Genomic DNA, 10886 nt, shown 5'->3' on the forward strand with positions numbered 1-10886 from the left:
AAAAAGGAAGTTAACTTCGGCAAGCCGAAGTTTGTTTACCCTCGCAGTTATAAGAAATAATCAATTTTAGTAACTCCATGTTACATTTTAAACGATTGTTGATAGCTTCAGTGATATTAAAAAAAAAAAAAATATATATATATAGTCTCAGATTTTTGTGTAAAGTTAAATTTGTCGTTCTATTAAGTTAAAAGATTCTACATCAACATCAATAATTATTTAATTATTTTTCTGATCGTTTCTTTGACAGCTATTTTTGGAGTCGTCCGTTTTTTATAATTTTAACCATAATTCCTATAGGAGCTTTAAGATATAGTTGGCAACCGGCTGGTTGCAACTTATACACTACTTGCCAAAGAAAAGAGCCTTTTGGAAAATAAATTTAATAAAAATCGGACACCTCTAACATGTAGGTGTCAAAGAAACGGTCAGAAAATAATGAAATAATTATTTATTTTCACTAGCTATCAATAATCCAAAAAAATGTAGCACGGTGTTACTAACATTGAGTATTTCTTAACATTAACCCAACACTACTGAGCTTTAAAGGAGCCGTGTTTACTGCAAAGAAGATGCTCGATATGTGAAGTTTCAGTTCTTAAGCACTGGTAAATTGTAGAGCATGCATGTATGTATGTTTAATTTAGCACCCATTATCATACAAATTGAGAAAAATAATTTTTTTTAACCGAGACATTGGCGAACTCATTTATTTGGTATTCCGTTACAATTTCTGAACTTCTGCAAAGAAAGCTTAAGTAAGTATCCACCATGACGAGTAAGAAGACGAACTCCAAGAAGACCCAACTTCTAGCGCTTACGCTCAAAAATTCCGAAAATGTGACACGGTGAATGCTCGTTGATCATTGTAAAATACACTTTTGTATTATTTCCATCTAAAACACTGTGGAATTTACATTGCAAGTTTCGCGATTATACGCTTACGTTAAATAATTAAAATTATAACAAGAAAAGCACGATAAATTCGTGATGCAAAACTTCGTTGATAAGAAGCCAACAAAAACATGGGTAACCATAGGGTCCTACACTATGCACCATCCTAGCAAAGAACTCCAGTTGATGTTAGTCCAGCTCGTTATTTGCGTTCTGCCCGATTTGCGTCGTGGCCTGATCGTCCGTATCGTCTTCGTCGAAGCCCGCCATAAGGCGATTTAATATGTCCCCAAACATACCGCCTAACCCAGGCGTACCTGCATGGCTAGCTTCCGGCTGCTCGTCGAAATAGATCACTCCTATCTTAGCCACGTACTTAAGGAACGATGTGTCGCGCTTTAACGATGGATCGTAAAGCTTCAGCAAGGCCCGAAACCCAGCTACACGCTTTGAATCAATGAGGCGAAACAGGAAGTACAGGAAGTTAACCAGCGGTTCTTTGTAGGGGAACTCATGTCTTAGTAGCTTTGCGTGGTAGCGCGTGTACTCGGCGAAGGTGTCCTCGGCGGTCTTACGATCCTTAAGAGAGAGCTGCTGCAACACTGCCTGCACCAGGAATAAGTCAACCTCTCCCTGGAAACCTCTGCTCTGGCTGATTTCAATCAGCACCCGCCCGCAGAGGCTGCCGTCCTGACAGAGCAGATAGTGGTGGCGAGCAGATTCGATGTTGCCCTCGGTCCAAAACACATGTGCAATTAACTTGTGTAGTACCGGATGCCCGTACTGGCCGTGCAGGACCGTGCTCCACTTAATGGTCCGTTGCTAGAGGAGACATGTAAGTGGTTATTCCGACAAGTCGCCTTCAAAAACTCACAATAAGTGTTTCGCGCTCCACCGTTGTGGCGCTCAGGCCACGTATCAAAGACCCCAGACGTGGCACCCACAAGAAGTTGTCAGTGTCCTCGGCCTGCGGTCCTCTCTTCTCTAACGTGTCCACTAACAGAAGGCACAAGTCCGCCGCGCTGCTCTCCTGCTCCTTGGCAATTAACTGCTGGGCTCCGTCGAAGAGCAAATCGAGGCAATCCTGGTATCTCCTCTGAGCTGTATACCTATAAAGGGCGATACGTATTAGTACATGTGTTAATTGTTTTAATAAGAAAAAGAGTACCTAAAGTAGAGAGTCCTGTACATCATGTGCGCTTCGTAGAACTCTCCTCCGGCCAGAGACTGGGACAACTTGGCAAGAACTCGGCTAACGCCGCGTTGTCCGGTGGAAACCGCACTGCCGCTGGCCATAGCACCTGTCTCAGCGGCGGCCATTCGCTCTTTTTGCTTTATATATTTCTCTCGAGTTCCCCGACAATTTGGAAGCCTAATTTTCTAATTTTTTATATTTACATATACACACATCCAGATGACGAGTCTATCGAAATTGAAAGCAGATTATAGCTTCTTCACATTAGTGCTTATGAAGCAGTAAAGCCTTACACCTTATGAGTCATTTCATTTCAAACGGGAAGTTGTAAAAAAATTCGTCTCGGAGAAAGTTAAAAAAAATTACTTCCATAGAAAAGTTTAAAACCGTAACTCATATTTGCCGTAATTCTATACCTGGTTCAGTTTAATATTTAACAGGGTATATATAAAATAAACTAGAAATTTGAATAAACGTTTTACGATAAATCAACTAATACACAACTTTTTTAAAATGTTTTTAAATATTTGTTGTTACTTCTTGAAATTACAAACTTAAAGCGGTTATCAGGAAAAAGGATACATAAGATCTTAATATTTTATTTATATACTGAGTGGCTAAAATAAATTTTTTTAGTAACCTTATAACAATATTGAATCTTGCCGTCTAGACGGCGTAATTGATTTGCCTATTTTTCCAGTATACTTAAAAAGTTCAAGTTCCAAGTCCTAAACAAGTTTAGAACAAAACGATGAATAAAACGAATGTATTTTATGTGGGTGACAAAGAAACCGTCAACGGTTTTGGGGAAGGTTGGCTTGAAACCTTGCATATTAAAAAATTGCCCAATCCATTCATTTATATTTCCAAAAATTGTCAAAATCTGTATTTTGTTTTAATTAAATTTATTATCAAAACGCGGATAAGCAGCAACCGTGTTGCGCCTCCGTGTGAACACCTAATATTAAAATGCTCTTCGAATGGCAAAATGTATAAGAGGAAGAAAGCAAAGTCAAAACAGCTGAGCATTGGCAGCAGAGTGTGTAGCTCATTGCTGAACTGCCCAAGCAAATGGACGGAGACCAGGAAGATAGTGTATCCGGTGCCAAAAGTGGCGAGCCCTCCCCGACAGGCATCAATATCGCTAATGCCAGTGGCTTCTCTCCAAACCGTTGGGTCAAGCTGAATGTTGGTGGTCAGATATACGCCACCACCATCGATACTCTGGTAGGCAGGGAACCGGACTCCATGCTAGCACGAATGTTCCTGCAAGATGGCAGCATAATGCCAAGCGAGCGGGACGAGCAAGGAGCTTTCCTAATTGACCGGAGTCCTCGGTATTTCGAGCCGATCATCAACTACCTACGCCATGGCCAATTCGTTTGTGACTCTAACATCAGCGTACTGGGCGTCCTGGAGGAGGCAAGATTCTTTGGTATATTTTCACTTGTTACCCATTTAGAGGAGCGCCTGGGACAACAAGAGGCTCCGCTGGGTGACAAGCCACTGACGCGCAACGATGTAATCAAGGCCATCATTCAGACCTCCGTCATAACGGAACTGCGCTTTCAAGGTGTAAATCTTTCAGGTGCGGATCTTCGAAAACTTGACTTCCGCAACATCAACTTTAAGGTATGCGATAATGAGAATAATAGTACCGAGAAGAAGTGCTGTAGTTGAGTTTCTCGACTATCAGATTTCACTGTGTTTCATATGCCTAATAAATAAAATTCCAGGGCATTTATATTGGTGCGTCACACATTACCAATGCTAGTGCAGCCACCAAGCGGATGGTAGCGGTAACACTGATCAAGCAACCTTGCCAACGACTTAGTTTGTCATAATGTTAAAAAAAGTTAAATTCTCAGCATTTAGATAGTAATTTATCGACAAAATACGTTTCAATTTAAACTGAATTGAAATCTTCAAACATGTTGACGCCGTCATCGAAATTGCTACTCTCCCCCTTACGTGGCGTCGCTCTGGCATTGGTAGTGTGCGTCACGCATTAAAGGTCGCCCGCGGCATCCTGGTATAAAAGAAAATAGTAAATTACACAGGTACACAGCTAAAATTTTCATAGAACTAAATCGTGCTTTCCACGATAATTGGATCCTTTTAAGTAATAGCCTCATACTAACTTGTGTTCCACCATCTACAGATTCCACGGTTTAGCTGAGATTACAAAAAACCGATGTCTGCCGACAATATTAATTATGTGGCCCATAAAATGGGACTTAACTTCAAAATTTTTACTGAAACATACTCTCAACACATGACGGAAATGGTAAAAATGCTCATCTTACTGTACACTTTATGCTTTCAATTTGATTTAAAGCGTTTTCAATATGATATTTTATTGGATTTGTTATAGCAACACTCATTTTTTTTCATAGTTTTTCCGAAGCATAACAGTCTAACATCCCCAAAAAGAAGGAGTTTACCACTTCTTCAAACCGATTTTGTTATGAATTACAATTTTTTTTATTATATGTATGTATACATACAGTTTACTTCCATTTTAAAGTTTTTCATGATTTGTATTTGATAAAATATCTCTGTGTACACTTGACAGTAAAAATATTGGGATATGGATACTCCCAGCACTAACCTTAATATATCCTCTTTGGTACCCTTATAATTCGTGTTTCCCCGAAACCTTTTAAAATAAAATTTGTTTAAAAGTTTGCGTATAGTGTGAGATAGTTACATTTTTGATCAATTTATTGGGTTAGTAAAATTATCAAACCATTTGACAGTGCATTTTTAATCATGAAAGGCAAAGGCGAATACAAGACTCCGAAAAAAAGATTTTCCTTAAATTGGATATGGAAGTAAAAAGCTGTAGAGAAACTGGCGGAACCATGGGTCGCGCAGACCACTCAGCGCAGGGACTCATAAATATATAACGACCTGTTCTATATATATGTTAAGGGAGTTGTATGGCTGCTAACCGCGTTGGAAATCTGCACTTCCTTGATGGTATTGATCATAGGTACAAAATAGTACAAAAATTACAGAGTTAACTAGTTAACGATCCTAAATATACAGCTCATACTATATCAAGCTGTAAGCAAATTGGTGAAATACGAATTAAAAGACTACAAAATAAGATATAATGTTAATAAAATATAGAATATGAATGTAATTACTCGAATCCATACAAAAAATAATTTTTTTTATATCACACAAATCCCAAGACTTGTACTGTCAAAGCGACAAATTAAAAATTCTTTCAACTGTACACTAAGTGTAGCAGCAGATCATATAAATAAAAGCGATTTTATTGCTATTCCAAATCCAAATAAATCAATAAAAATATGAAATCGCTTTTAATCGAAATGGAATTACTCAGTGGACAACAGATTCCAAGAAGTATAAAAATACTGTAGTCGAGTACTTCTACTATCAGATACTCTTTATACAAGAAGAAAAGTTAATTTGTAAAGCGCCTACTACGCTCGATTTAAATATAAAGTCATTTCGACGCAGACAGACGTTAGAAAGTGAGTGGACAGACTGACATGAATTGTTCGGTTAGCCAGGTGATCCATGCCTTATATAATTTAAAAGGAATATTCCTCGAGTTCCAAGAAAAAAATGACTTTGATTTTGTCAGTTTCAATTTGGTCGTCAAGTTCTGAGGACATGGGCAATGCTCCAAAACGGGAACTTTTTTTGCAATCATGTATTGAGAGTGAAAGGGTTCGTGGAAAATGTTGGCTGTGTATCTCTTTGTTAGTATGGCAGCTTTATTCGAAATTCTGGAACATTAAATTAATGATATAAGCAAGACTAGAAGTTTTTATGCCAATAAACACCAAAGCTAAAATGTTGGTATTTTTATACCCTTGCAGAGGGTATAGTGATTTTGGTCAGAAGTTTGCAACGCAGTTAAGGAGACGTTTCCTACCCCATATATATTCTTGATCAGCGTCACTAGACGAGTCGATCTAGCCATGTCCGTTTGTCTGTTCGTTCCTACGCAAACTAGTCTCTCAGTTTTAAAGCTATCTTTCTGAAAATTTCCCAAAAGTCTTCCTTCTATTGCAAGTCGGAACCATCCGGATCGGACAAAAAGCTCCCATAGGAACTAACGGGGAAAAAATTTTTGTAAAAATTATATCTTCGGTGTTTTATAACATATAACCTTCTAAGCTTGGAAATAACATTCTTTAATAAGTTCTGCATTTTGAATTACATTTTTTCAAAATCGGACGCATATATCATTTAGCTGTCATAGAAACGATCGAAAAATTGGTGGGAAAATAACATGAAACATCATATCGAGGATGCGCGGTAGTGGGGACTGCCATGCTTTAGTAAAAAAATAAATATATTTATTAATTTCTCAAAACATTAATAATTTATAATTAAAACCCCAAACACAACACTTAAAATCGTAGAATAGAACGTAACTTTAAAAGTCAACTCCGCGTAACTCTCACGCAAAATTATATTGGGATTATTTTTAGAGTAATTATAAACCAAAAAAGACGAAGAGGCGATTAAAAGCGATAAAGGCAATCACCACCCGGTATTTCAATATATGGTAAAGTGGCGGAAGACAGGTTTAAGCGTTTGGACTATTTGTGGGCGTAAGAGTGCGCGTGGCAATCTTTGTTTAGATCAATCGATAGGTTTTTATAAAACTAATATATTTCAGAAAAATTGTTTTGTCTTGAATTGAATTGTGGCCGGCACAGTTTTTTGGGCAGTTTGTTAGAGTGGGCGTGGCAAATTTTTTTATCAATCGATAGATATTAATGTGACAATTACGTTTTAGCAAAAAAAAATTTCTAGCATGACAATTGTGACCACCACAGTTTTAGGCGGTTGGTGGGCGTTAAAATGGACGTGACGCATTTATTTTTTGGGTCAATCGATAGAAATTGATGAGATAAATACATTTCTGTTAAAATTTTTGTTCTATCATAAAAACTTTAGACGCCGCTAAAAAAAAAGTTTGCTGTGTAGGAAGACCACGCATCTGCATGTCAAGTTTGCCTATTCTAGCTCTTATAGTTTCCGAGGTCTTAGAGTTCATACGGACGGACTAGATCGACTCGGCTAGTGATCCTGATCAAGGTTATATATATTTTATCGGGTCGGAAACCCTTCCTTTTACCTGTTACATACTTTCTGACAAATCTAGTATGACCTTTTAGTCTATGAGTAACGGGTATAATAATAAGAATAAACGGAAATTTTTAAAGAAGCTGTAATATTAATAAAAATATGTATGCATACATTTCATAATATATATATATAAATATATATATTATTGAAGATATTACATAAAAGTAGTAAAAATTTGTTACAAAACATTTTTTTAAATAAAAAGTATAACTAAACTTACCTTTTATATGCAATTTTCCTTAATTTCATAAATATACAATTAATTTACCTCCACAGTACGCAAACATGTCGCACTGCAATTTGTCACACACCAATTTGTCTCACACCTGCTTGGAGCGAGCGGATCTTCAGTATGCAAACTTGGAGTGTGCACAACTAGTTTCAGTTCGAGGGCTTTGCGCGAATATGGTAAGAATATCTTAACCAGGAAAGGGAATTTAAACCTGACACAACCGCTTGATCCCTTTTTGTAATTTTTATCTATTTAATGGTTTTGTTAAGTATTTGAAGAACATAAAAATCAAATACCTTAAATAATGATTGGTGATCTCGGAAACTATAAGAGGAAGAGGGTTAAGATATTAGATTTAAATTCCAAATCTTTTTACATACTTTTTCTTGAATTCTATATACTCTTGCACTGTTTAAGTAGCAAGTATACAAATTATTCAAAAAATTTAAAAATGTAGAAAGTTCAGAAAAATTCTTACGCAGCACAAGTTTGTTTCAACCGAGTCTTGCGACCCTTTTAACGACTATAGCGCTACGGCATGTCTGAAACATTTTTGGAAGTACATAAAGGGTTACCGATCTCTTCTGTTACTGTTCTCTACTGATTGCTTTGAAAAATGTATATTTCTAACACTATAGACTAAACCGCCCAATCTTTCAGGAAGGTGCTAATTTGCGTGGGTGTAATTTCGAAGATCCAACAGGAGTGCGCACCAATCTAGAAGGTGTTAACCTCAAAGGAGCTTGCCTGGAAAGTAGCAACATGGCCGGTGTTAATTTACGAGTAGCAAATTTGAAAAACGCAAATATGAAAAATTGCAACTTGCGAGCCGCAGTCTTGGCAGGTGCAGATTTGGAAAAATGCAACCTTTCAGGCAGCGACTTGCAGGAGGCCAATTTGCGGGGTGCTAATTTAAAGGACGCAGAGCTTACTTTAATGGTGACCCCATTGCACATGTCGCAGGCCATACGATGATTTACACAATGGGGATAGTATTTGTGCAATTACATATCACATACTGGATGTTGATGATTATAACTTATAGGTTTAAGATTATTGTTTGTAAATACTTTAAATTTTAACCATAGCCCTAAGAATAAACAGTATTAAGATTCCAATTAAACAACTATTTAAATTTATAGAAATTATAGAAGAATTCAATTCAATTTATTGCCGTACATGTTTACCGCAATCAAAATATAACGGTCTTTCTATTATTTTGATATGAAATATTCCACAGCTACTTTAAAAAATCGCACGATTTTCTTATAATTTTCAAATATTAAAAGGATGATATTAACTAGAGTTAATATTTTCTGAATTTTTTAATTGTATAACAAATTAAGATGGCCAACTTAACAAAGATTGGGAAAATACACGCTTACCGTGAATATGTAAAATTATTTTAACATTACCTGGCGTGATTTCAATGAAATAGAGCATTCAAATATTCTCCACTTATTATAAAATTAACAGAAAAAAAATGTGTATCTCTTTTTTCATTTTAGAAATGGCTATTAATTAATTTCTCATATCATCAGAGATGGAAGTGAACAAAATGATTAAGCATATATTCCGGCATGCCAAGGGCCGTGTCTATAAGCGGCTAAAACCTTTGATAAAAAAATGCAAAATATTATTATTCGAATGGTATCCCCTTTAATCCTCTCTGTTAAGTCACTTCTAAGTGCCTTCCAGAAGTGACTTTGGCGATATCGTATTCTCCCTCTTCTCGTGGGGAGAAATGTGCCTCCTCGGCGACACTTCCTTTCGCAGAGAAGGACACTTTTCCATCACCATAAAGTATATATGTATATTCTTGATCAGCGTAACTAGATGAGTCGATCTAGCCATGTCCGTCTGCCCGTCCGTTTCTACGCAAAGTAGTCTCTCAGCTTTAAAGCTATCGAGCTGAAACTTTTCCGAAACTCTCCTTTTTACTTTTGCAGGTAGTATATAAGTCGGAACCAATCGAAAATCGAACGACTTATCACATAGCTGCAATACTTCTTATCGGAAAATTAGTGGGAAAATAATGTGAAATAATATATATCTGGTGTCTTGTAACATATAACCCCTACGCTTGGAAATAGCATTTTTTTATAAAAAATTTTTTTATAAAAAATGAATGAAATAATCATTTGAAAGTGCGATTTCAGCCGCAATGTTTTATTATTTTTAGTTTTTAAATTTAGGCAGCTTAAGAAGATTAAATCTGTACACAAATAAATAAAAATAAATTGAATTTCGGAATGTTTTTCATTCATGCTAATAAGTAGTTTAAGGCTTCATTTTAGTGTCTCGAATGCTTTGTCATCTTCTCTGTGAACTACGCAGTGCAGTTCCGATTTCAAATATATATATAACTTGGAAAATTTTGTGCCGGGATGGCTACTGATGACTCCTTCAGCTGTTCCTTAACAGAAGTTATTTTTCCTCGTCTCTATAGATGCCAGCGCTTCTTTAGTTCCGCATTAGCTGCCAAGAACCTGGTGGCGGAGTCCAGCTATTCCCCAATACAGATCGTATTACTGGTTCTGCTTAAAAGGTACAACAAATTTTGTTGTTTTTTTTTCGTGGTCATGCTTCTTCTCAATGGGTTTCTAGATTAGATTATCTTCAACACAACATCTTGGCGTGCTTTTTAATTTGCACTTACCTCCTGGTTGAGTCATTAGAGGGGTTTCTGTGATGTTCCCTCCATTTTTAAATTTTTGAATCCACACTAGAGCTGGAAAACAATCGGTAGCACTATCGATACAATCGATGTTTCTTAAATTTTTTAAGCATTAAGGTTTCTTTCATCTATCGATGGTTTTAAATCTGCCTACATTGAGGGCATCGTGGAAGTAAAATTTTAATTTCATTTTATTAAATGCTTGATCACATGAAATAAAATGTAAGCGAACGGTGGTGTAGGCTGTAGGAATCAATATGTCGATGTGCAATTAGATTGTATCCGAAAGGAGATGCGCATTAAAATCAAAAATAGTCAATAAGCTATATAATAAATAAACTTGATATATAAGAAACGAACTTAATTAAACTTTTAACCTTAAACTTTTTAACCTAAAGCCTAGTGCTCAGGTCGGCAAAAAATTTTACTAATCGAAAAATGGTATCTTTAGAATTGTGACCGAAGATGCATTCAGCATGTTCTTACTGTCAAGCTTGAGAAAAATTTAGGCAATTTAAAAAAGACAAATCTGCTGGCATAAGAGATAACAATAAAGGAAGTTAACTTCGGCAAGCCGAAGTTTGTATACCCTTGCAGTTATAAGAAATAATCAACTTTAGTAAAAAATTTGTTTCCCGATCTTTCCTAAGACATAATTCGATTTTAATTCGAAATTTAGAACTAATTAAAAAATGTTATTTCCAAGCTAAGAAATTGTTATACTCTCTGCAAGGGTATAAAAATTAATG

The 10886-nt window shown here is 36.3% G+C and overlaps 2 protein-coding genes across 4 annotated transcripts; one reads left to right on the top strand and one right to left on the bottom strand.

Moving 5' to 3' along the window:
- Positions 1 to 863: 863 nt before the first annotated feature.
- Positions 864 to 2312, bottom strand: LOC108024995 (Golgi to ER traffic protein 4 homolog). The gene is made up of 3 exons (XM_017095251.3): positions 2063 to 2312; positions 1769 to 2003; positions 864 to 1716 (listed from the first exon to the last, which is right to left on the bottom strand). Exons 1-3 carry the CDS (start codon positions 2212 to 2214, stop codon positions 1084 to 1086), a joined length of 1020 nt encoding a protein of 339 aa, XP_016950740.1. The 5' UTR covers positions 2215 to 2312; the 3' UTR covers positions 864 to 1083.
- A 798-nt stretch (positions 2313 to 3110) lies between these two features.
- On the top strand, positions 3111 to 9713 carry LOC108024984 (BTB/POZ domain-containing protein KCTD9). 3 transcript variants are annotated; one of them, XM_017095232.3, is made up of 3 exons: positions 3111 to 3721; positions 7505 to 7636; positions 8121 to 9713. In XM_017095232.3, the coding sequence occupies exons 1-3, from the start codon at positions 3161 to 3163 to the stop codon at positions 8433 to 8435; spliced, it is 1008 nt and encodes a 335-aa protein (XP_016950721.1). In that variant the 5' UTR covers positions 3111 to 3160; the 3' UTR covers positions 8436 to 9713. The 3 variants fall into 3 exon arrangements, with proteins under 3 accessions (XP_016950721.1, XP_050745069.1, XP_016950726.1); XM_050889112.1 differs by lacking the exon at positions 7505 to 7636; XM_017095237.3 differs by lacking the exons at positions 7505 to 7636; positions 8121 to 9713 and adding an exon at positions 4251 to 4333.
- The last annotated feature ends 1173 nt before the right edge of the window (positions 9714 to 10886 follow it).

Source organism: Drosophila biarmipes, chromosome 3R (assembly GCF_025231255.1).
Source record: "Drosophila biarmipes strain raj3 chromosome 3R, RU_DBia_V1.1, whole genome shotgun sequence".
Taxonomy (NCBI): Eukaryota; Metazoa; Arthropoda; class Insecta; order Diptera; family Drosophilidae; genus Drosophila; species Drosophila biarmipes.

What these genes read in the sequence shown, in the direction of transcription:
- LOC108024995 (XM_017095251.3), bottom strand. Translation starts at nt 2,214, where the DNA reads ATGGCCGCCGCTGAGACAGGTGCTATGGCCAGCGGCAGTGCGGTTTCC. An exon ending in TACAGGACTCTCTACTTTAG is followed by an intron (nt 2,004 to 2,062) that starts GTACTCTTTTTC and finishes CGCCCTTTATAG; the next exon opens with GTATACAGCTCAGAGGAGAT. An exon ending in TGGAGCGCGAAACACTTATT is followed by an intron (nt 1,717 to 1,768) that starts GTGAGTTTTTGA and finishes TGTCTCCTCTAG; the next exon opens with CAACGGACCATTAAGTGGAG.
- LOC108024984 (XM_017095232.3), top strand. Translation starts at nt 3,161, where the DNA reads ATGGACGGAGACCAGGAAGATAGTGTATCCGGTGCCAAAAGTGGCGAG. An exon ending in TCCGCAACATCAACTTTAAG is followed by an intron (nt 3,722 to 7,504) that starts GTATGCGATAAT and finishes TTACCTCCACAG; the next exon opens with TACGCAAACATGTCGCACTG. An exon ending in GAGGGCTTTGCGCGAATATG is followed by an intron (nt 7,637 to 8,120) that starts GTAAGAATATCT and finishes CCAATCTTTCAG; the next exon opens with GAAGGTGCTAATTTGCGTGG.